The sequence below is a fragment of the Opisthocomus hoazin genome, chromosome 25, assembly GCF_030867145.1.
Source record: "Opisthocomus hoazin isolate bOpiHoa1 chromosome 25, bOpiHoa1.hap1, whole genome shotgun sequence".
Lineage (NCBI taxonomy): Eukaryota > Metazoa > Chordata > Aves > Opisthocomiformes > Opisthocomidae > Opisthocomus > Opisthocomus hoazin.
In genome coordinates, this window is record NC_134438.1 from 9506977 (window position 1) to 9530850 (window position 23874).

Sequence of the window (23874 nt, forward strand, 5' to 3'; positions counted from 1 at the left end):
AAACCAGCTTCAAATCCAGGCTGAGGGGTGCAGGGGAGACCAGAGGGCTGTAAATCAGCTTCAAATCCAGGCTGAGGGGTGCAGGGGAGACCAGAGGGCTGTAAACCAGCTTCAAATCCAGGCTGAGGGGTGCAGGGGAGACCAGAGGGCTGTAAACCAGCTTCAAATCCAGGCTGAGGGGTGCAGGGGAGACCAGAGGGCTGTAAACCAGCTTCAAATCCAGGCTGAGGGGTGCAGGGGAGACCAGAGAGCTGTAAATCAGCTTCAAATCCAGGCTGAGGGGTGCTGGGTGCTGTAAACCAGCCCTCTGGTCTCCCCTGCACCCCTCAGCCTGGAGGAAAGCCCTCTCTTCTCGCAGAAAAACCTTTCACAGAGGTCTCTTCCCTGGGCCAGGCAGGCGATTGAAGATGGTTTGGGGGGGCCTGGTGCTTCTGAGCTGGGCTGCGCTGGGCTGACTGGGCCAGGCGCTGATGGAGATGCTGCTCTCGTCCCCTTGTGCGGCACAGCCAGTGCTGGGGGATGGACGGGACCCCCCCCCGGCTTTGGGGTGCGCGGGCAGGGTTCACAGCCAGAGCTGGCAGGACCCACGTTCTGCCCTTTTGGGGTGTTTTTCTTTTCCTTCGGGACTCGATCGCTGTGGGGAGGGGGGTGTCTTCGCTGGAAGGTGCAGAGAAACGGCTCGCAGGGGTGGGGGAGGCGGGGGGGGGGGGGGGCTGGAGAGCCCCCCGCCATTCCCCTGGATGCCAAGCGCGGCTCTGGGAGCCGAGCCGAGGGGACCCCCGTCCTTCCACACACCCCCACCCACCCACCCCCGCGGGCGGGGGTCCCGGCCCCGGGTGGGCACCGCCGTCGCCGTGGCACCGCCTCCCACGCGTGCTCTTGAGCAAGTCCTCCCCCTGCCCGCGGCTGCGGGCGTGGCCCCGCTCCCCCCGCACTGGAAGGGAGCCGGCGGGGGGGCCCCGGCCGCGCACCCCGCCCGGGGCTCGGCTCCCCGCAGCCATGGGCTCCGGCCGCTCGCTCCTGCCCGCGCTGCTGCTGCTGCTGCTGCTGCTGCTGCTGCCCGCGGCGTGGGGTGAGCCCACGGGGGGGGGGGGGGACATGGGGGGGGGTAATGGAGGGGAGCGTGGGGTGAGCCCACGGGGGGGGGAGATGGGGGGGGTAATGGGGGGGAGCGTGGGGTGAGCCCACGGGGAGGGGTGGGGGTAATGGGGGGGGCGTGGGGTGAGCCCACGGGGAGGGATCCGGGAGATGGCGGGGGGCGTTAGCCCACGGGGAGGGAGGGGGAGATGGGGAGGGGGACGTGGGGTGAGCCCAAGGGGAGGGAGGGGGGTAATGGGGGGGGGCGTGGGTTGAGCCCACGGGGAGGGAGGGGGTAATGGGGAGGGGGGCCATGGAGTGTGCCCACGGGGGGGGGGGGATGGGGGAGATGGGGAGAGGGGCGTGGGGTGAGCCCACAGGGAGGGATGGCAGACATGGGGGGGGGCATGGGGTGAGCCCAAGGGGAAGGATGGGGGTGGTGGGGAGGGGGGCGTGGGGTGAGCCCACAGGGAGGGATGGGGGGTGCATGCAGTGAACCCATAGGGAGGGATGGAGGTGATGGGGGTGTGCATGGGATGAGCCCATGGGGAGGGATGGTGGTGATGGGTGGGATGTGGGGTGAGCCCACAGGGAGGAATGGACGTGACGGGGGGGTGCATGGGGTGAGCCCATGGGGACGGAAGGGGGGGGCATGGGATGAGCCCACAGGGAGGGATGGAGGTGACGGGGAGGTGCATGGGATGAGCCCACAGGGAGGGATGGAGGTGACGGGGGGGGTGCATGGGATGAGCCCACAGGGAGGGATGTGGTGATGGGGAGGATGTGGGGTGGGCCCACAGGGAGGGATGGAGGTGATGGGGTGGGGGGCACGTGCGGTGAGCCCCATCACCCTGGGCATGTGCTGCGTGTGCTCGGTGAGCTCCACGCATGCCCCGCTGTCTGTGCGTGTCGCGGGTGCGTGTGCTGTGCTCTCCGGCGGGCTCCTGTGCGTGTGCACGCGTGCCGTGCCCTGTTCGGGGAGCTCTGGCAGAAGCCCCGCTGAATCCAGGTTTATTTTGCTGTAGGGGACTGCGGGCCGCTGCCCAACATCAGCCACGCAGAGCCCCTGGAGAACAAGAACCTGAGCTTCAGCGTGGGCTCCAAAGTACGGTACGGCTGCCTGGCCGGTTACGTGAAGCGTCCCTTGCTGTCGGACACCATCCAGTGCCTCACAAACTCCCAGTGGTCCAACCTCCCGGAGTTCTGTGGCCGTGAGTTCCTCACTTTCTCTGAAACAAGCTGCTTAGAGCAGCACGCTGCTTGTGAAAACGTTCACGGCTTCTGCAATCGCTGTTTCAAGGGTTTCCTCACCCGACGTGACGCACGGTGAAGTTGCTTGTCAGAGAATTTCTTGCCGCCCCCTTTTTACTCGCTCTGCTCGGGCCGTCGGAGCCGCGTGCTGGCACCGGTGCCGACGAGACCGGAGCAACGGCCTGGGGAGGCACTGGAGGAGGGGCCCGGCGGCAGCGGGGGGCACTGGCACTGCCCGCCGCGGCCGCAGCAGCGAGCCGGGGGCGAAGGTCTGGCCCCGGGGATTTGCAAACCTCGGCAGAGAGAACCGGCTGCACTTCCCCACCCGAAAGGCTTCGTCGGTGGGGTTGGCGAGGGAGGAAGGCGCTGCGCTTGTGGGTGATCGAGAGCGAGCAAATTTTCACATTTAAAATATTTTTCCACTAAATAGTCATCTAGGGATATTTTTGAATTCTACAAATTTGCAATCACCTTCTTAAAGATGTTTTTGGTATCCATATTCTTAGGAAGGCTTGTGCGTTATCACTTGGATTTATGTTCATACATAGTTGAATGTAAAATATTGTTATTCTTGCTTTATAACTGTCTGCTTTGGTTGTCTTCGTTGCTGTCAGGTAGCTGTCCCAGCCCGCCGCGCGTGCTTTTCGCTCGAATATCACGAGAAGATGAAACGCAGAATTTTTACGCCGTTGGTACCACGGTGAAGTACATTTGCCGCCCAGGCTATGAGAACACCGGAGACCAGCTGCCCACCAGCACTTGTCTGGACAATTTAACGTGGGCAGAAGTTCCCGAGCTCTGTCGCAGTGAGTGTCTCCGTCTCCTTGCGTTTTCTCCGACGTCCTCGCGCAGCCGCGTCCGCAGCGCTGTGTTCCCAGTGCCACCACTCATTTGTGTTTTAGGATTGCCGTTTTTTAACGATGTTCAGCATGAAATAGCGTCAGATGCCCGGTTTGACGTTGCCATACTGCCATGAAAAGTACCTCTGTGGGTTTTTTCCCTGTCCTTGCAGCGTCCTAAGGATAATCTTCTTATTTTTTAGGGAAATCTTGCGGTATTCCAGCAAATCCAGAACATGGCAACGTTATTGTGAACAATCATCTGGTCGGTGGAACAGCAGAGGTAGTCTGTAACCATGGGTGAGTGTGAAGCCAGCTGCCCACTGCATCCCAGTTGCCTGGCCAGAGTCACTGGTGTGTGAGCTGGGACGAGGGCCTCTGCCTGTCGAGTCCTCGGCACCTCTGTGGGGTGGCACGTTCTTGGTCGGTGCCAGCAAAGTGGTTTGTGGGTGTGCCTGTCACCCCTGCAGGTACACGCTGAAGGGAGAGTCACCTCTCGTCTGGTGCTCCCTGAGGGGAAGCGAAGTCGCCTGGAGTCACCTTCCAGCTTGTCAGGGTGAGTGAGCTTCTCCAGCGCTTGACCGGAAAGACCAGATATTCCAACTCAGAAATTCGGAATCGTGTGTTGGCTTCACTAAACGAGGGCAGGTGGGTGTCTGGAAAGGAGCTGGCTTGCGTGGTGCAAGCCGGGACGAGCCACTGGCACCGCTGGTGCCTTCTAGTTTAGTAGGAACGGTGGTGTTGGGTGGATGGTTGGACTCGCTGATCTTGGAGGTCTTTTCCTACCTATGATTCATAGAATCATAGAATCATAGAAAGTTTTGGGTGGAAGGGACCCCTAGAGCTCACCTAGTCCAACCCCCCCGCAGCGAGCAGGGACACCGCTAACGAGATCAGGTTGCTCAGAGCCCTGTCCAACCTGGTCTGGAATGTTTCCAGGGATGGGGCCTCCACTACCTCTCTGGGCAACCCGTTCCAGTGTTTCACCACCCTCATTGTAAAGAATTTCTTCCTTATATCCAGCCTAAACCTACCCTGTTTTAGTTTAAAACCATTACCCCTCATCCTGTCACTGCTGTCTCTACTATAAAGATTGTCCCCATAATCATGATTCCGTGATTCTGCACGTGAAAGCCTGCCATAAACGGGCAGCCCGGGGTCTGGGTGTCCCCGCGGGCAGCCGCTGCCCGAGAGTAGGCTGGTGGCACCCCAGAGTCACGGCCACCAGTGCTCCCGTCTCAGCCCCTGCTCCCAACGGTGCAACGCGAGCCCGTCTGCGAGCGGCCCACCATTTTCCTCTCCTCGCATTGTGGAGAAGAACTTCCCAGGGGTCACCTCCTCAACTCTTTTCTTCCCCCCCCAGCTATTTCTTGTCCTCCGCCTCCGGCTGTTCCCGGCGGGAAGCACAGTGGCAACGGCACGGAGGCGTTCGCGTACAGCTCGGTGGTGAGGTACACGTGTGGCCCTGGGCTCCAGCTCGTGGGGAATGAAACTCTGCGTTGTACGACAGAGAACGGGGTCGACGGCGTCTGGAGCGGGTCCCCTCCCGAATGCAGGGGTGAGCGCCGCTGGGTAATCAGCCTGTTCTCGAGCGGTTTTTCCTGCTGCGCGGTTAATTAGCCCTAATTGCCTTCCGTCGGAAAGGCGAGGACCCCAGCCTGGACAGGCTTTCCCGCAGGGTTTGTTTCCAGGGGAGCAGCATCCGCCAGCAGCAGTGGTGGTTGGCAAGTCTGGGCCTTGCAAGGTGCCAGGATCTGCTGAAGAACAACACTGAGCACAACCAGGTTCACGTTTTTCCCTGCAGGAGGAACAGGCAGAATTTTAACGAACAATGCATGTAGCATATCAGTAACTGCAAAGCTGATGGGCTAAACCTCGGAGTGGGTTTATATCTAGCGTCCAACAACAGCCGGGCCATAAACCCCGCGGGACAGCAGAGTCCCCTCTCTCCGTAAGGCTCCTGGTGTCACCGGGAGGGCCCTGTGTGGCTTTTCCACAGCTTTCGCTGCTGTGGCCGCAGACACACCGGCCGGAGGCCACCTGCCCGTGCTGCACCCACTCCTCGCTGAAGTGTTTTATAGGTTATGATAAACAGGGAATTATCTAAAATATAATTTTGAGTGGTTTTCCTTTATTTTTTTTTCTCTCTCTAGTTAGCACTACAGCAGCCACAAACCAAACGGGACCCTCGGAAGAGGAGATAACAGAGAATCCTTACTGGCTTGGTAGGAGTTCGGGAGAGGCTTTCTGCCTCAGGGTCATTTTAATTGCTGTAATTGCACCCACGCTGGCTGCCTGTGCCTCCGCGTTCTGTGGGATTTCTGCTCTCATTCTTTAGTTCTTTTGGGGGGTCCATCTTCCTATTTCTCAGGGGTGCCCACAGGCTTATTCCCTGGCCTAATCCCCTTTCCTCTCTGCTCCTCGCCAAGTGACTCCTCAGCTGACGTGGGATGGGGTAGGATTTCTGATGCTTGAATCTCCCTCTGCGCAGCCGAGCGTCCGCGTGGAAACCCCGGCGTTATCTCGGCTGTGTTTGGATGCTGCTGAGGGCAGAGGTAGCTTGGGGGTACGGACCTCAGCTCTGTCCGTGGAGAGAGGTGGGGTGAGGGACGCCAGAAGAGCATAGTGATGTCTGCGGTAGTTAATGACAGATCCGTGTGTAGCGTTTTGTCTTCTCAGCAGCGTTGTGGTTATCTGGGCTTGAATAAAATTGTTCTGCGGGCATGGATTAAGGAACTCCCCTGTTTAGTTCTCAGCATTGTTGCCTTCATTTTGTTAACATCAATTTCATTATTTTCTTCTCTAGCAAGTATCCTCATCCCTTGTGGCATTGGTAAGTAGTTTAAAATTGAAAATACACTTTCCTGACCCAAAGCTGTTTCTCGCTGTTAAACGCCTGGAGCCGGCGGGTTTGGTTTGGTCGTTTCCCTGCCCCTGGTACCGAGCGTCTCTGGTCGGGATTCGGGGTTCTCTGCCGCTGGGCAGTGCAGCAGCGTTGCAAGCACCTGGGTGGGTTGTCTGTGTCTTGGTGTAAAACATCCCCTCAGCTGAGGGTGACACGGAAGCAGCCAGAGAAGCCAACCAAAAACTGTACGCCCTGTCACTCTTTAATTAATAAAGCTGCTTTAAAAGGCCTTGGCAGCCATTGAAAGATAAGAGATTAGCAAAGCTTGGAACATCCTTGTTGCAAAAGAGATCAAGTACTAAAAATGGTGAGTAGGTTTAAAATACAACTGTCTGTAAAAGCTCCAAATAGATGAGGATCTCACCCTTAAGATCATCAGGCTGGCACCGCGCTTAGCTGTGGTTTCTGTTCAGAGACCCAGAAGGGGTTTGGCGTTATTCTGGCTGAGAGGGGCCTCTGGGTGGGGACAGGCAGCCCCCCAGCAGAGAATTCGGCTGCCCGTCTGCTACCAAACTGCAGTATTTCACTGAAATCACATACCAGATTTGTTGTTGTGTTTTTTAAAATTTTTTTTCTTCTTTGTTAATTCCCCCAGTAGTCCTCGGAATTCTAGCTGGGATCATCATGAGATGTAAAGACAGTAAAAAATTGTAAGTGAGCCTAAGCTGCACCTCGTCAATCGTAACATTCCCTAAGGATAGCTGGGAATTTCCTTTTAAGCTCTGAGTGATAGTAATTACCTTCAGTAATTACCTTCAGTATATATTTGCATGGTGACTACTGTTGTTGCATGTTGCTAAGTTGCTTTTTATTCTATGAATTTCTCCGTTCTGTCTCTTCAGCTCTTACAATACGGGTTTACAAATGCACGAGACGAAGGGAGGGGATCCACTGATGCACCCGAAGATAACGGATGACCAGAGGCAGCCCGTGCCTTGGCATTCCTATTTTTGGTAGGTTTGCTTCTTCGTCTGCCCAAGCGCTTGTGCCACTCTCCAGCTGTACGTACGGACCTCACCGGAGTTATTTCTGGCTACAAACCTCGCCCCGCCTGACCCGCCACAGTTTTTGAATCTAAAATACCGACCCCTCTTCCTCCGCGGTGAGCTCGCTGGCGAGGCGACGGCTGCTCCAGGGGAGGGTTCGGCGTTCGCCGGCTGCTCTCGGAGCTCGGCAAGCGCATTGCCCCCGTGTCTCTCGCCCGCAGCCACGCGACGAGTTGCCACGTGTGTCCGGCCTGCGAGGAGCAGCTGCACGCCGCCATGGCCCCCCACGCCGAGCCGGCGTGCCACGGCTGTGCCGCCTGCGAGGACTGGCAGCGCGCCCGGCCCGCCGCACCGCGCACCTACTCGGCTCTCAGCATCGGCGGCGGGGAGACCCCCAGCCCAGCAGCCACGAGGTACCGCGGCCGAGCGGGCGCTTGTCCTGCTCCGCTGTCACGGGTCCGCGCAGAGCCAAGGAGGGGGAAGGGGCACTGCTTGCGGGGCATCCGTGCGCGGGTAGAGCCGGTTCTGCCGTCTGGATTCCTGTGGTTCCTTTAAGTCTGGTTTTAGCAGTAAAAAGTTTTTACTATTTAGAAAAAAGCGGTGCTGTAGGATTATCGAATCGTTAAGGTTGGAAAAGACCTCTAAGATCACAGAATCACTGAATGGTCGGGGTTGGAAGGGACCTCTGTGGGTCATCTAGTCCAACCCTCCTGCCGAAGCAGGGTCACCTGCAGTAGGCTGTAGAGGACAAGATGATGAAGTCCAACCGCCAACCCAGCCGTAGGGCGGGAGCCGTCCTCGGGAATCCACGGATTCAGGTCGTCTCCTCTCCCTCTCCGCGTGCAGCAACCCTGCCGCAGATGGGCTGAAGGGTGACGGCGCGGGAGAAACTGTTCCGGAGCGGAGCGAAGCAGAGCGGCCCGTGGACTGGGAAAGGTCTGTCTTCTGTCCTCCCCTTCAGCAGACACAGGTGCCATGGTGGGCTCGAATAAACAGCGTTTCAGAGTAGAGTAGGACTGTATTTATTTGAGTAGAAAATAAGGGTATTCCACACCTCCTTGTTTATTCCCACCTCTTTCCTGTCTTGGCACTGTGCTGAGGATTACAGCATTTAATTACTTTTAAAACACCGATCTCTCTGCTTTTTTTCCCGTAAAACAAAGGGGCTCTGGGCAATTTTTGTGCTTTGTTCTTCCAGTGCTTTGAAAGGGCATTGAGCATGGGCGCATCTCTGCTGTTCCCATACTCGGCTGCTGGCTGGCTCTGGGTGCGGGGCCAACACAGAGCCGCTCTCCCCGCTTCCCCAGCTCTGCAGGAGCGGCACCGAGCCCGGGCGCGACTGGGTTTACTGGTCTGCAAACCCCCCAGGGAACTGGGGGTCTGCCTGTGAGGAGGGCACGGGTTTACGGAGCAGTTCCCAAGCGGCGTAGAAACACGCCGTACGTTTTAGCACAGCGAGGGAGGTTTGTGACGGAGGGAGGTTTGTGACGGAGCGAATTCCCCGTTGGCTCCGCATCCCGCAGCAGGTTTTCGTCCTGCTCGGGACGGTTCCTCCGTTCCAGGGAAGCTGGAGGTGCCCAACTTCACGGCGGTTTTTGAGTCTCTCCAGCGAGACTCAGCGCACGTCCCCCGCGGTGCTTCTCCCCAGCAGCCATCACGTCTGCCCCGTCTGCGAGAGCTGGCTGCGCGCCCACCTCGGCCCCAGCGAGAGCCGTCCCGTGGCACCCGGGGAGCGGCCAGGGGGGCCGCGCCGGTGCGACGAGCGGTGAGTGGCACGCGGCCGGGGCAGGCTGCTCCTCTGGGCACCGCGGGCTGCGCCGAGCGGCCTCGGAGCCGAGGGCTAACCACTGAACTTTGAATAAAAAAAGCGATGAGGGTGCGTCGGCATTGGTTCCGCTTGCGTATAGCTCGGTGTCGGGGTGAAAGCGCGGTGCCTGCTTGCGAGCGAAGAGAGGGGGGAAAGTGGGGCGAGGTTTGTTGGGACGACGCTGGTGCGGTTTCCTTGGGCGTCGCTGAATCAGCTCGAGCTCCTCCGCTGTCCTCGCTCGGCTCAGCCTCGTCTCTTCTCCAGCCCGCGATGGAGCTTTGCTTTTTGTTAAGCAGCCAGGAGCCGGAGGGCTGTGAGAGACCCTGCGGCGTGGGCCCACTGTTCGGGTCGCTGCCGAGGGCTTTCTCCACCTCTAGCATGGTCGGTTTGCTTGGGGCGAGAGGTGAGCAGAGGGGTGCGGTGGGCTCGGCTTGTTCTGTGACGCTGGCGCGTCCCGTGCTCCCTCAGACCCATGAAGCTGCCTGAACAGAGGCGTCTTTGACCGAGGCGAAGGCAAATAAACATTTGGCTAAAATAAACATGGTCTGAGGTGCGCATCCGCCTGCCGCAGCTTTTCTAAGTAGGGACTTCGTTTTACCAACCGTTTACTCCGTGTTGCTCCTGCGGGTGCTTGCTCCGCTTGCTGTTAGCCCTGGCCCTGGAGGAGCCGGTCCGTTCCGCGCTCGTGGATCGCTACTTGTTTGAGTTTGAAACGTTAGTACCTTTGCAACCAGTAGTGAAAGTAGATTTTGTGGGTGCTGGAGCCTGTGTGGGGTGGCTTGGCGAGGAGCAGCTCCCGCTGGGGCTCACCCTCGGCTCTCTCTCCACAGCCCGGAGGGTCCCGTCTGCCCTCCCTGCGCCGACCGGCTGCACCTCTCCCTCGTCCACAGCGACTCGGCGCGCTGCCCGGTGTGTCCCCTGGCCGGGGACGGGACCCCCGCTCACCTCGTCCCCCGCCGCAGCCCCGGCTGCCACGTCTGCCCCGTCTGCGCGGCGCCCACCCACGCGCACCTCTGCCAGCCCCGACGGTAGGCACCGGCGCGGGGGCACCCAGAGCACCCCGTGGGTCGGGGCGGGGGACAAGGGGCCACCCAAGAGGCCGCGGAGGTCACCCCTCCCATGACCCGGGGGCTGCAGCTCGCCCGAATTAACGGCTGCCTTCCCTGCTGCAGGGTCAGTGCCGACGGCCGCCGCGTCCCGGCGCTGGCCCGAGGGGCAGGAGAGGTGCTGCCGCCCTGCTGACGCGGTCGGGGATGGCGCTCCAGGTGCGGTGAGGCAGCCCGAAGTCGAGTGGCTGACTTCACAGGCAAGAATCTCTGTGTAAAGAAGCAGGAAAATCAAACACACGTCACATTCAGCTACGTGTTGGGTTAATGCCTGCTTTTTTCTTTGTTGGTTTCAGTGTGAGAAAACTTATTTTTGCAGCTCTTAAAGTGAGGCTTTCAAAATTCAACAAATGATTCTTTCCACGACGAAAATAATTTCATAGTAAACCCCCTCTTTGCACATTCTTGCAAGATTTACTTGTATTTTTTAGACTACTATTTTACTGAGGTTCATTCACTAGCGTGCAGATAGGACTGCGAAAATGACAGTATTTGTAGTAGAACCGTTTTGTAAACACAAGGAATATAAAAAGACCAATACTGGTATCCTGGCTTGGCGTTGGTTTTCTTCATATTTACCAATCAAACCTTCTCAGAGCGCTTTGGACGGTTCTGCAGCCTCATTCTTTGCCGATGTAGCCAACCCCTTGCCCGGGTAACCACCGCGGTGGGGTTGGGCTCTTGTCCGTGCGCCGTGGTCCGGCGCAGCGTGCCCGGCCTTTCCTGGGAATGGCGATGGCGGGGGTGGGGCAGCGCTGCTGGCGCAGAGCCCGTCCCCACCCCGGGCAGTGCCAGGGCCGTGGCGGGGAGGCTTCGTGCTGCTCCCCAGGCGTCACCTCCCCGCGGCCCACCCTCAGCGGTCCCGCACCCGCCATCTTGTCTACCCCAAGAGCCCGGCTGCCCCTCCAGCGAGGTGTTGGGGGGGTCAAACCGCTCCCTGCTTGCTGTCTGCTGGCTTCTCCTTTGGTTTTGACACTGGGACAAAATTAACGGAGATCACAGACTGGTCAGGGTTTGCAGGGACCTCTGTGGGTCACCCAGCCCAACCCCCTGCCCAAGCAGGGTCACCCACAGCAGGCTGCACAGCACCGCGGCCAGGCGGGGCTGGAATATCTCCAGAGAAGGAGACTCCACAGCCTCCCTGGGCAGCCTGGGCCAGGGCTCCGTCACCCTCAGAGGGAAGAAGTTCTTCCTCATCTTCAGCTGGAGCTTCCTCTGCTTCAGTTTGTGCCCGTTGCCCCTTGCCCTGTCGCTGGGCACCACTGGAAAGAGTCTGGCCCCGTCCTCCTGACCCCCACCCTGCAGATATTTAGAGGCATTTCTAAGGTCCCCTCTCAGCCTTCTCTTCTGCAGGCTGAACAAGCCCAGCTCCCTCAGCCTCTCCTTGTAGCAGAGATGCTCCAGTCCCCTCCTCATCCTCGCAGCCCTGCGCTGGACTCTCTCCAGTAGCTCCTCATCTTTCTGGAACTGGGGAGCCCAGCACTGGACCCAGCACTGCAGATGGGTCCCCCCGGGGCGGAGCAGAGGGGCAGGAGAACCCTTCCTGCTCCCCTGGCGTTTCCGAAGGCGATCGCGGGGCCGGCAGAGCACGGGCGGTGCCGCAGAGAGCTGCGGGCAGGGCCCGATCCTGCTGGTTTAGCTGTTACCGCACTGGGACGCATCCCGCCACCCCGCCGCTGCTCTGAGGGGGAGGGGCGATGGCCTGAGCGTCCCCCACTGACCCCCCCCGTGCGGGGAGTGCCCAGACCAGGGGGTAACCCCCCATCCCCCCCCGTGCCACCGGGGGGAGCGGCCGCGGGACCCCACGCCCTGAGGCACGGAGCCACCGCGCCCACCCCCGCCCAAATCCCGGAAAACTCCCCCCGTGCGTCAGCGGTGACGACACCGCGGGGCGGGCCCGGCCCCGCCCCCGCCCCGCCCCCCCCCCCCGGAAAGGGCCGGGCCGTGCGGTTGCTGCGCGCTGCCCCGCGGAGCTGCCGGCGGCATGGCCGGGCCGGGGGGCTGGCGGGGGGGCTGGGGCTGGCGGTGGGGCTGCGTCCTGCTGCTGGCCCTGCCCCGAGCGGGGGGTGAGCGGGGCCGCGGGGAGGGGGCTTCGGGGTGGGGCCTCTGGGACTGGGGGCTTGGGGATGGGTCCTGGGGGACAGGGGGCTTGGGGACCCGGGGGGTCCTGGGGAACAGGGGGCTTGGGGATGGGGAGGGTCCTGTGGGACAGGGGGCTTGGGGATGGAGAGGGTCCTGTGGGAAAGGGGGCTTGGGGACCCGGGGGGTCCTGGGGGACAGGGGGCTTGGGGATGAGGGGGATCCTGGGGGACAGGGGGCTTGGGGACCGGGGGGGTCCTGGGGGACAGGGGGCTTGGGGATGGGGGGGGTTCCGTGAGAAAGGGGGCTTGGGGATGGGGGGGGGTTTCTGTGGGAAAGGGGGCTTGGGGATGAGGGGGGTTTCCGTGGCAAAGGGGGCTTGGGGATGGGGGGGGTTCCGTGAGAAAGGGGGCTTGGGGATGGGGGGAGTTCCGTGGGAAGGGGGGCTTGAGGATGGGGGGGGGTTCCGTGGGAAGGGGGGCTTGGGCATTGGTCCTGTGGGACAGGGGGCTTGGGGATGGAGGGGGGGGTTCCGTGGGAAAGGGGGCTTGGGGATTGGTCCTGTGGGATAGGGTGGTGTCCGGTGGGACAGGGGGCTTGGGGATAGGGGAGTGTCCTGTGGGACAGGGGGCTTGGGATGGGGGGGTTCCATGGGAAAGGGGGCTTGGGGATTGGTCCTGTGGGACAGGGGGGCTTGGGGTTGGGGATGGGTCTGCGTGGGAAAGGAGGCTTGTGGACGGGTCCCATTGGAAAGGGGGCTTCAGGATGGGGCTGCATGGGGCAGGGTGCTTGGGAATAGGGGTGGGTTCTGTGGGAAAGGGGGCTTGGGGACAGGGGGCTTGGGGATCGGGATGGGTCCTGAGGGAAAGGGGGCTTGGAGGTGGGGGTGAGTCCCGTAGGAAAGGGGGTTTGGGGATGGGGGCTTGGGGATAGGGGTGGGTCCGCGTGGGAAAGGGGGATTGGGGATGGGTCCTGTGGGAAAGGGGGCTTCAGGATGGGGCTGCGTGGGACAGGGTTCTTGGGAATAGGGATGGGTCCTGTGGGACAGGGGGCTTGGAGGTGGGGGTGGGTCCTGTGGGGGAAGGGGCTTAGAGATGGGTCTGTGTGGTCCAGGGGGCTTGGGGGTGAGGAATGGGGCTGCGTGGGACAGGGGGGGCTTGGGGATAGGGGTGGGTCCTGTGGGAAAGGAGACTTGTGGAGACTTGTGGACAGGGGGCTTGGGGATGGGCCCGCATGGGAAGGGCTAGACGAGGCCCCCCCATCATCCCCCCTGCCCGCAGGTGACTGCCAGCAGCCGCCGAGGTTTCCCTTTGCGGAGCCCCCCATGCCCCTGGAGGAGTCCTACGCCGTGGGGACCGCGCTGAGGTACAGGTGCCGCCCGGGGTACACGCTGGCCAAGTCCCCCGTGGTCACCTGCAGCCCCAACTCCGTCTGGATGATGAACACCGACTTCTGCATCGGTGGGTGTCCCCCCACCCCACGGGCTCCTGGGATCGGGGTGGGGGGAGGCATCTGCTGCTGCACCCCTGGCCCCGCTCACGTACCCGGCGTGCCTGCCTGGGGTTGGTCTTTCTGCTTAGAAATGTTCATCTCTGGGAGGTGACCTCTGCCATCCTTCATTACTGGGCCACCTGGTGATACAGCGTGAATGCTGATGTATGTGTTAGCACAGAGACGAACAAGCAGCGGCGTGGAACAGGCCGTGGGAGTCTGTGGTCCCCGTGGTGATGCCCCTGGACTGGCCCTGGGGTGGTCAGCGGGTCCATCCCAGCCCCTGCTCCTTCGCGCTGTTTCCCTCCAGACCAAGACCTCTGCCCTGCGCCCGCGGGGCTCTTTATCAGTTTCCTTCCTCGCTATAAACCTTGGCTTTTTTAAACTTCTCCTTAGCTTTATCTGTGCTTTTATTTTCTTTTCCTGGGTGCTTTAACTTCCAGTTGCTCAGAAGTTAATGTGGATCTGGTGTCTTTTCTGAAAGTGCTGGCACTTGCTGGTGAGGGCCCTTAGGTGCCCAGGGAATGGTCAGTCAGTCTGTAGCGACGCTGTCACCTGCGTGTCACCTTCACGCTATAAAACAAAGCTAATGCTGACCCCTTGCCATGCCAGGAAAGTCGTGTGGCCCACCGGACATCCCGAACGGCAGCTACGACTACGCGACCGACCTCTCCTTCGGGGCGACGGTGATCTTCACCTGCAACGTCGGGTAAGCGCGGGCGCAGGGTGCGGCGACGGAGCCCGGGCTGGAGGCAGCGCCCGCGGGAGACTCGGAGGCTTTTAATACCCGGGGGGCCGTTTCCTGGGCAAGCACGGGCACGGCGGGAGGTGCTGGTGGCGGGGAGCCGTGGGGCTCGGGCTCTCTCCGGCTCCCGCTGTCAGAACAGATTCTCTTCTGGGCATGGGAGCGCCGTCTTCGCAGATCGCTTTTCGGCTGCTTTGCGAAGAGTTTTGTTCCTGTTGGTGCTCGTTAGTAGGCTCGTTAATTAGGTCTGGCTGCCCATGTCTTCGCTAAGGGGTCTGGGGAGAAGAGCTGCCACATCCTGGGGACGCCGGGAGCGGGGCGAGAGGGAAAGAGGGCGAGTAAGGCACGTCAGTCACACCTCGCTCTGCTCGGGTGAGAACTTGCTGTTTAGATCTGCCACGGGGCTGAGCAGACTCGGGGTGGGGATGCCGTCTTGCTCGCGCTCCTGTGAGCCTGTGCGCACCCACAGCGAGTATGAAGTTTCTTCAAACTGCGTCATGTGTTGCATTTCTGTAGGTACTGAGAAAATTGCGTTTTGTAGGAGGGCTAGCTGATTTTCCCCTCGGGTTCAGCTCCTCCAGAGAATACCATTAGAAACTGTACAACTCTCTGAATTTCCCATGGTTTGTTTGGGTTTTTTCCACTTTTTTCAAAGAGATTCAACCTTTTGTTTTCTTAGGTACCGATTAGTTGGGAATCCGTCTACGGAATGTGTACTTAAAGACAATGAAGTTTCTTGGGAGAAGATTCCATACTGTAGGAGTAAGCAGATCTTCAGTTTTGCCTACATCTCTTCCTCGAAGCTGTTACACTTTGGTAGCTTGGGGAACTGCAGGTGGATGCTGTCTTCTTGGCACTTGGTGCACGTTCCATCAGCCTTTAATGAGAGTGACTCCTCACCGCTCCTCCAAACCAGCGCTCTTGGTGGAGCTGGGAGTGAAAATTCAATCCTAGGGAGGATCTGCGGATACAGGCAGCAGCTCTGTAGTCAGATCTGCGAGAAAGGCAGCTCCCGAGGCCGTTTGCTGGTGTCGCCCGGCGCAGGCGCGCGGCCGGCTTGCTGCCAGGCCGGCGCGGCCGCGGCGTCGCTCGCGCGGTGTTTTCCATCAGGCGGCTGTTGCCGAATCGGTTATCGGGAGCTGCGCTTGACCGGGACTGGGATGCCTGCAGACACCACTGCACATCCAAAATCTGAATTTTCAGAGGGGATATAAATGCTGAGGGTTTTGTTGGTGCTGTTTGGGCTTTGTTAGCATCCTGAGGGGTGGGCCTGACCGTCAGCTGCTGGTCGTTGCGGCGGTTTGCTGCTATGATGGGTACTCTGGCCTCGGCCCTGTTAGCGCAGCGAAGGTGGGAAATGCCGTCGCCCATCGCGGGTGAGGGTCCCAAACTGTTTGGTGAGACCGCGTTTGTTGCCGCCAGAAGGCCTCTTCCGTAGTGTCTCCTTTCGGACGACAGCTACTGTTTCGCCATTTTACCATTTCTCCATTAAAAAAAAGTCCTGGAAGACATTCAGAATTTAAAGGTGCATTCAAGACTTTACGTTGAGGTGATTGCTTTAGGGCTGCTTCCTTGTTGTTTTTTTTTTTTTGTCTTTTTAGTGTTTTTTTGTTTCTTTGTTTGGCTTGTTTTTTTGTTTGCATTTTCTTTTTAGTAGCCAGACCTCAGTTTCATATTTGATGGAAACGTTCTTGCATTTTCCTGCTGTTGCTTTCCCATGCAGTTATTCCCTGTTTGCCACCTCCTGTGATCGAGAACGGGGAGCTCAGCAACGGGGACAGTGACTTCACCTTTGGCATGGCTGCAACCTACCGCTGTAACAAAGATTTTTCTCTTATTGGAGATGCCACCATTCACTGTACGGCGAATGATAACTTCGAGGGAATATGGAGCGGTCCAGCCCCTGAATGCAAAGGTAAACGCTTCCTTTCTCTCCTTATTCTTTTGACTTTTTTTCTAATCCCTCTTCCGATCTGTACTTTCCTGACGGGCTGCCAAACACGAGAAGGTTGATTTGAGTCTAGAAGGATTCCCAGAAAGCTTAATTCAGCGATCTCCCAAGTTGTGGTGTCCTGGTTAATTTTCCTCCCAGTAGCTGCTGTGTTTTGGATTTAGTAGGAGAAGAATGTTGATAACACTGATATTTTCGGTTGTTGCTGTAAATCAAGGACTTTTTCCAGTTTCTCAGAGCCAGCTAATGAGCAGGCGGGCAGGAGCTGGAGGGAGCATGGCCAGGCAGGTGGCCAGGCTGGCCGATGGAAATATTCCACGCCAGAGAGGTCATGCTCGGTTCGTGACTGGGCTTGGCTGGGGGGCAGGAGGCTTCTGGCTGTTTAGTTTTCCAGGAGTTTGAATCCTCTCTGTTCCGGGAGTTTGGCCTTTTCCTGGTATTCTGTGAAACTTGTGAAAATCCAGGGGGTCCATGATCTCTGCTCGGGGACAGGCGGCAGATCGGTTGTTGGGCGGTGAGAAAAATTGTATTGTATATAGTTTGTTTGCATAATCATTATTGTTATCATTAGTAGTAGCAGCAGTACTGGTATTTCCTTTGTTGCCTTATTAAACTGTCTTTATCTCAAGCCACGAGTTTCCCCTTTGCTCTGTTTCTGCGCCCCGTCCTGCTGGGGGAAGGAGAGGGGTGAGCGAGCGGCTGTCCAGTGCTGGGCTGCCAGGTTAAACTCCGACAGGGCTTGTTTTAGTGGATTCTTCAGCCCACAGAAAACATCCCTCTCTCTGCCCATGCCGAGGGCCTCCTGCAAATGAAGCTCTCGTGTCTGCAGTTCTTAACGACGCCTCTGTTCACGCAGTCCCTGCACCCCACTGGGGACCTGCCTCTCGCAGAGTGGGAGGGCGGCAGGTCTTGTAGCGTAATGCCTCTGGTGTCACTGTAGGGCTTTTCCTTCTTGTAATACATGTTCTTATTGTCTTATCTTCCCTTCCAGAGGTCAGATGTGAAAATCCAGAAGTGAAAAATGCGAAAAGATTATCTGGCTTCGGCGCTGGGCACACGTATAAAAATACAGTGACCTTTGAGTGCGATCCTGGCCATTCCATGAACGGCAGCAGTGTAGTTACTTGTGAAGCAGATGGTACTTGGAAGCCACCTCTACCAACGTGTGACCCAGGTAAGTACAAATGTATTTCCTTGAGCAATTGCAGTGAAGTAAGCCTGAGAGCTGTTACGCAGATCAGCTTCTGCACCTTGTGCACCTGTAGCTGTGCCCTTGCAGAGTGTGCTGGCTTGGGTCCTGGGCATGGCAGCCCAGGTTATATCGTTATATCGTTAGGCCTGAAGCTATTTATTTGTGAACTGCAAATGATTGAAAAGTGCACTGAAAGGAGAGAAAAAACCGGCCTTCTACACGTGACAGGCTTGCTTCACCAGCTTCCAGACCTGCTGGGGATGTTTGGCTTCTGAGCTCAGCTGGTCCTGCAGGTTGGGCTGGTGGTCAGCGAGTGAGCATCTCTGACGCAGAGCAGCAACCCGACCTCCGCCTTTTCTCTGGCTTGGCAAACTGAGATGTACGCTGCTGTTTGCGAAACGAGTTGGGTGCAAACTGTATCCCAGACGCTGACATTCAGACAGGTTGAAATGATCCGGGGCTGGAGCACCTCTCCCATGAGGACAGGCTGAGAGAGTTGGGCTTATTCAGCCTGGGGAAGAGAAGGCTGCGGTGAGACCTGATTGCAGCCTTTCAGTGCTTAAAGGGAGCCGACAGGAAAGATGGGGACAATCTTTTCAGTAGAGACAGCAGTGACAGGACGAGGGGTAATGGTTTTAAACTAACACAGGGTAGGCTTAGGCTGGATATAAGGAAGAAATTCTTTACAATGAGGGTGGTGAAACACTGGAACGGGTTGCCCAGAGAGGCAGTGGAGGCCCCATCCCTGGAAACATTCAAGACCAGGTTGGACAGGGCTCTGAGCACCCTGATCTCGTTAGCAGTGTCCCTGCTCGCTGCGGGGGGGTTGGGCTAGATGAGCTCTAGGGGTCCCTTCCGACCCAAAACTTTCTATGATTCTATGAAACGCTGCGTGCTGCCAAATATGCAGGGCGGGGTTGTTACTGCAGACCCTGTGGGTACTCTGCTGTCACTGACCTTGCTTTTGTCTCCAATTGTAGTCTACTGTGGTCCTGCCCCACACTTCCCTTTCGCTGAGAGTGAGAGGGCTGTGGGTGACCGCGCTCTGGCTGGAACTGCGCTGAGGTATTGGTGTAACCCGGGTTATACAGCAGCACGTGGGAAGTCCTCTGTTGTCACTTGTCTGAGTGATACGACTTGGTCTGCAGACCCAGAGTTCTGTATACGTGAGTATCTCTGTTCCTCTCCTGTCTCGACTGACTGTACGAGTGATCTGTACACGCTGGAGTTGTTACTTACTCTGAAATCTGGGTCATGCCCATATCTGGGTTTGAAGTAATTCCCGTCCTGCTTTCTTTTCCTCTAGGACAGCAATGTACTCGTCCCACAATTGCGAATGGGGATGTGATTGCAGACAATTTCCTGTTTGAGACGGTTGTGACGTTCACCTGTCACCCTGGGTGAGTGGATCACGGCTTAAAAGGGACCGACTTGGGGGTCAGAAGGCAGGGATCACAGACAGCAGCACCCACCACTCCCCTCTCTCCCCAGTTTCCCAGTGCAAGTCTCCAGTGAAACTGTAGATTGTGTCCTCAGTGAGATGAGCATGTGGCAATGAGCATGTGCTTGGTAACGCAGTGAACTGCTTCAGTTCAGCTCGTGTTCGTGCCCTTATTTAGTGGCTTTGATGTGGCCAGATCCCATTTCATAGCAGGAGCAACTTCAGGTTAATAGTTGCCTCTGTGCAGTGGTGGGGAGATGGGGGAAGAACCCTTTCTGGGTTGTCTTCTGGAAAGTACTGAACTTCTCTTTCTTTAGGTATGAATTGAAGAAGTCATCTTCTGCCAAGTGTGTGGTCTCAGGAAGTGGAGTTGATTGGGATACAGCAGCTCCATCCTGTGAAAGTAAGAGGGGAAAGACTCTGCACAGAGCCATTAAGATAATAATTGGAACTGCACTGGTGTAGCTGCCTTGCTGGTGGGCTTGGGCTGCGCTTGCTTGTGCTTCTTAACTCAATCAACTGCAAAATTCAGGCTTTCAGTACTAAGTCCTGCTGTGAGGCCTTAGGTGTAATATTGTACAATTCAGAAATTATGCTGACAAAATCGAAGCAGCGAGGGAAGAGCAGAAATTGTAGAAAAAGAAAAAACCAGTCACAGGAGCAAAGTTTTTTATCTCTAGTTACCAGGGAAAGGCGAAAATAATTGGATATTAGAACTTTATCCACTCAGTTTGATATAATGCTGAAATCGAGTGTTATGAAGTCAGTGTATAGTGCTACGTGAAGCTAGAAACGGCTCAAACCGTTGTCTGAGGCTCTTCAGTGACTTGTTTCATGGGGTGAGATCCTGGACTTGTGGCTACTGGGCACTGAGGTCCAGCACCAAGCAAGAAAGCTCAAAGTACTTTCAGTTCCTGCTAGACGCATGGCGTTCGGCTGTACCTCCTTCTCCCCATACCCCTCTTCCCCTCGCAGTGAGGAGAAGCTCTCAGATGCTCTTGCTGATGTTCCTCCCCTAGGACAGCTCCTACACGGTCTCTGCGAAGAGCCCCCCGCCATTGACAACGGGATGCACAATGGCACCAAGGGCAAGGACTTTGCCCACGGCTCCGTCATAGTTTATAAATGCAAGGATGGCTTCACCCTTGCTGGAACGGCCTCTGTTCACTGTGAAGTGGATAATCAGAACCACGGAGTCTGGAGCAAGCCTACTCCTGAGTGCAAAAGTGATGTTACTTCCGTGGGACAGCTCCCACACGGTCTCTGCGAAGAGCCCCCCGCCATTGACAACGGGATGCACAATGGCACCAAGGGCACAAACTTTGTCCACGGCTCCGTCGTAGCTTATAAATGCAAGGATGGCTTCAGCCTTGCCGGAGCTGCCTTGCTGCAGTGTGTTGCCAGAGATCCGTACCGGGGAGCCTGGAGCAAGCCCGCTCCCCAGTGCAGAGGTGACTGTCTCCTGTGTCTGTCTTGCTGCCTCCTCTCTGTCTTCAAGATACCTCCTTTTTCCTTCCTCTGTGAATCCTCAAATCAGATAATTCTGCTAAGCAGTAAGCATTCGATGCTTCCTGAAACAGCTTCCGTTAAAATCTAGTGCCAAGAGAGCATGATTAGGTTGTGGCACGGACTCAGGCTGCTGGCAATGTACCCTGCTAAATACACCGGGGTTTTAACAGGGGAACTTCTGTGGAGGTGGGCTGTGCGGGGGTCCTGTGCTGTGTGGTGCTTGAATTGTCTTCCGTGTGCATTGGCTGTGATCTGAGACACTGCACGTTGTGTGGTTCTGACGAACTACCGTGCTGAATGGGGGCCGACTTTCTCATTTTGGCTCGCTTCCTTTCCAGGCGGAGCGGACATGGTCATTGCTGGTGAGTAATGCATAGTCCCGAACCCCGGTACCGCCCTCCTGCATATCTTTATGTTATTGTCTCTTGTGTGTTGTGCTTGAAATAGGCTTAAAAGCTTTCCACCACAGTCTGTTGTCAGATTTATATTGTTGCTTTAACATCGTGCTGTGAAAAGGCGGGGGGAGATGAAGGGGACCAGGGAGGGGGGAGTTGAAGGGGACCAGGGAGGGAAAAGGTAGTTGGTCTGGGTCGAAGACTGAAGCTTCTTATTTGTCCCTTGTAGGAATCTTTCCCCTCCTCCTGGCAATGCTGCTTATGAACGCCTAGATCGGAGTGGGCACAGCAGGGAGGCACGTGTAGACGTGTTGGACTTGATCATGCTGACCCTCCTGTGAAACTGGCCCTGAATCTGCAACCCACTGACCATGGCTGGCAAAGCACTCGCACTTCTGGCTGCAGCTGCGCGTTGCGTTGGGCACAGAGCTCATGCCCGGGGCTGGGCAGCTCCGAGCCACCCAGGCTGAACGAACGCCGTTGAGACATCGGATGCTGTTATCCCCATCTGAAGTCGCAGTGATGCCAAAGACCTTCGCGCTGCGATAGAGCAGGCGCAGGAGAATCCTGCCCTTCAGGTACCTCCACGTGCTGGGTTTCTCAGCCCTGCTGAGGTCGTGTAGTGCCTGGTCCTGCTCAGGATTCACGGGTTGCTGAAGTGTCTGGAGGTGAAGAGTGCTGCTGCTGCCGCCGAAAGGATTAATGGTGACTGTCTCTGTGAGTGATATATACTTGAAAAGCGAAGTTTGATACAAGCAGGGTGCGTAAGTCAAGTATGGTCTGTGGGTACTGAAAGCATTGAAAGCGTTTGTGTAAAAGCGCAGTTGTAGCCGTTACTTCAAGGTGAGTCTGAACCGTTGTGCAGATAGCAATCCTCACAGATCAACAATTCTACCAGAGAGAAAAAAAATTTCAAAGCCTTAACACAAAGAACTATTATTCTGGCTGTTCTGGTATGTACTAAAATTAGCTTTAAGCTTCAGCTGAAGGTCTCTGCCCTGGCGCTATCTCTGTCGCGGCGGCGAGGCTTTTCCGCGGGCGCTCTGCAGAAACACCCTTCCTGACCCGCCGTGAGTCAGTGCTTCGCTGGAAGCGGGCTGAGAGCCCCGGGGGGAGCCCACCGGGTGGGTGCTCGGGGGCTCGTCCGCAGCCCGATGTCTGGGCCGAATGCAGAACCTGCACGTGTCTTGGCAGATGCCACCAAGCATCAGAAGGTTGCTGCGTGTGAAGCTTTTCGCTTTCTGCTCAAATGCCAGCTGCCTGGGGCGACGCTGAGGCAGGGAATCGCTGTCTGAATTTGCACTGAAAAGGCTTTTTTGGGTGGTGCTGTGCACCCCGAACCCGGCTCAGCCCTGGGACGCCGCGGGGCTGCTGTGATGCTGGGGAGGAGAAGCAGGTTTTTGGCCTCCTGCTCCGCGGCAGCAGGGCTGGTGGGTGGCTGTGGCTCTGACGCTGCGGCCAGGGTAGGTGCAGATGCACATCAAGCCACAGCCTTGAGTTACTCCTCTGTGGGGAACAGATGATGAACCCCACGTCTTTTGTGCACTTTGTTTTCATCCCGTCTGACCTAGCGGACGGTTGTGTTGAGGACGGTTTGGGAGGGCGGACAGAGGCGAGCGAGGAAGCATGCCACAAGGACAGCTCGGCTGACGGGGCCTCGCTCACCTTGTCTAAACCAAAGACAGGCAAAAGCGTCCTTGGTTTGTGTGGCTGAAAGCCCGTGTTGTGGTGTTGGTCTCCTCTCCTGGTTTTAACTGGGCCTCGCTAAATGATCACTTAGTAAGCTAAAGAGTTACTGCAGCATCTCGTAAAATGAAGTAAAGATCTGAAGGTTTCCTGAGAATTCTGTTTATAAGAGAAACAAAACTGTGACGGGATTTAAACTTGTTAAACCTGAGTCCAGCTTGAGGCATGAGGACTTCTAGCTCTGCTGGTAAAGCAAGATTTTGAGGTCCGGGGTTTTGTCTGATGCAGAGGTAAATGACCCAGCTGTGAGCTGCTCACGGTGCGCAGCTGGGAACGGGAAATGGCCGAGATGTCTACTACGTACTTTCTGTTTCTGCATTTTCACCAGTGCTTTCCTGGTAACAACAACATGCGTCTAATCAGAGGGAAAACCACAGACAGCCATTTCCATCAGCACGTTAGTCTTGTTCCAAACAGAGCCACGAAGTTCTCCCTTCCCAGCAGAGCGCTGTCCTGCTCGGCTGGCACCGGGGCACTGCAAGGGACTGTTTTTGGAAGGCGGTCTTGCAGAACAAGCACTTGCAGATTGTTGGTTATTTTTATATATCTCTTACCATAAGCCATATGAGTGACTAGATGCATCAAACACAAAAGTAAAGCCTCGTAGCTTAGTGTTGTGTTCTGCTTTGTTATTTTAATCCCAGCGCAGTTGTTCCTGCTGCGTAGTCCAGAATGTTTTTTCCAAATGATTTAACACCTGATTTGGGGATAAGCTTGAAATGATCTTCCCACAACCAAATGGAAGGAATTGTAAGTGCTGTGACGTAGCTTACAGGTGTGGTCACCAATATTTACTGTTGAAGAGTGCTTATCTAGTGTGTTTTATAATTGAGTTGTACGTAATTTTATTTTATAAGCTGAGTGTAAGCAATCAAGTGCAATTCTGAAGTATAAATGTTGGAGATGTAAATATCGGAAGCTCTCTGTCAATAAAAGGGATAAAAAGACTTGAGTAACCCACGTCTTGCTGCTTATTTTAGGCTCAGAAAGGATCCTCCGCTCTGGGAGGTGGGGAGCTGGAGGCTGCTGCGGCTGCTCCCGCATCCGAAGGTCCTGTCCGTGGGTTTTCACTCTTCCGGCCAGCGGCGAGTGATGGCACTGGGTTGGATGAGTCCGAGAGCAGCCAGGGTCGGGCCAGGCGGATTCGGGTCCGGAGCTGCAGGGCTGTTCCCCAAGGGACAGACGTGTCCCCAGCCACCGCCGGTCCCAGGCCTGCGGGAGGAGGGAATGCCATGCTCTGCCCTTCCCATGCCCGGGCAGGCGAGCCGAGCCTCTTCAGCTGGTGCAGGGGAAGGGCTGCCATCACCGCCTGGGGACTTGGGGCAGAGCCCAGGCCACTTCTAACCGAGGATGC

General features: G+C 57.1%; 1 protein-coding gene across 1 annotated transcript; it reads left to right on the forward strand.

Moving 5' to 3' along the window:
• The first annotated feature begins 968 nt into the window (after positions 1 to 968).
• On the forward strand, positions 969 to 23476 carry LOC104336170 (complement receptor type 1). Its single transcript, XM_075442915.1, has 31 exons — positions 969 to 1072; positions 2103 to 2288; positions 2943 to 3134; positions 3371 to 3467; positions 3638 to 3723; positions 4531 to 4725; positions 5321 to 5392; positions 5974 to 6000; positions 6668 to 6722; positions 6915 to 7025; positions 7280 to 7471; positions 7905 to 8028; positions 8257 to 8325; positions 8582 to 8823; positions 9162 to 9268; positions 9450 to 9579; positions 9696 to 9893; positions 10003 to 10135; positions 10291 to 10298; positions 11907 to 12037; positions 13331 to 13510; positions 14154 to 14250; positions 14966 to 15048; positions 16010 to 16201; positions 17229 to 17411; positions 18410 to 18595; positions 18736 to 18829; positions 19188 to 19273; positions 19890 to 20321; positions 20718 to 20741; positions 21004 to 23476. Exons 1-31 carry the CDS (start codon positions 1000 to 1002, stop codon positions 21045 to 21047), a joined length of 4029 nt encoding a protein of 1342 aa, XP_075299030.1. The 5' UTR covers positions 969 to 999; the 3' UTR covers positions 21048 to 23476.
• Positions 23477 to 23874: the final 398 nt, after the last annotated feature.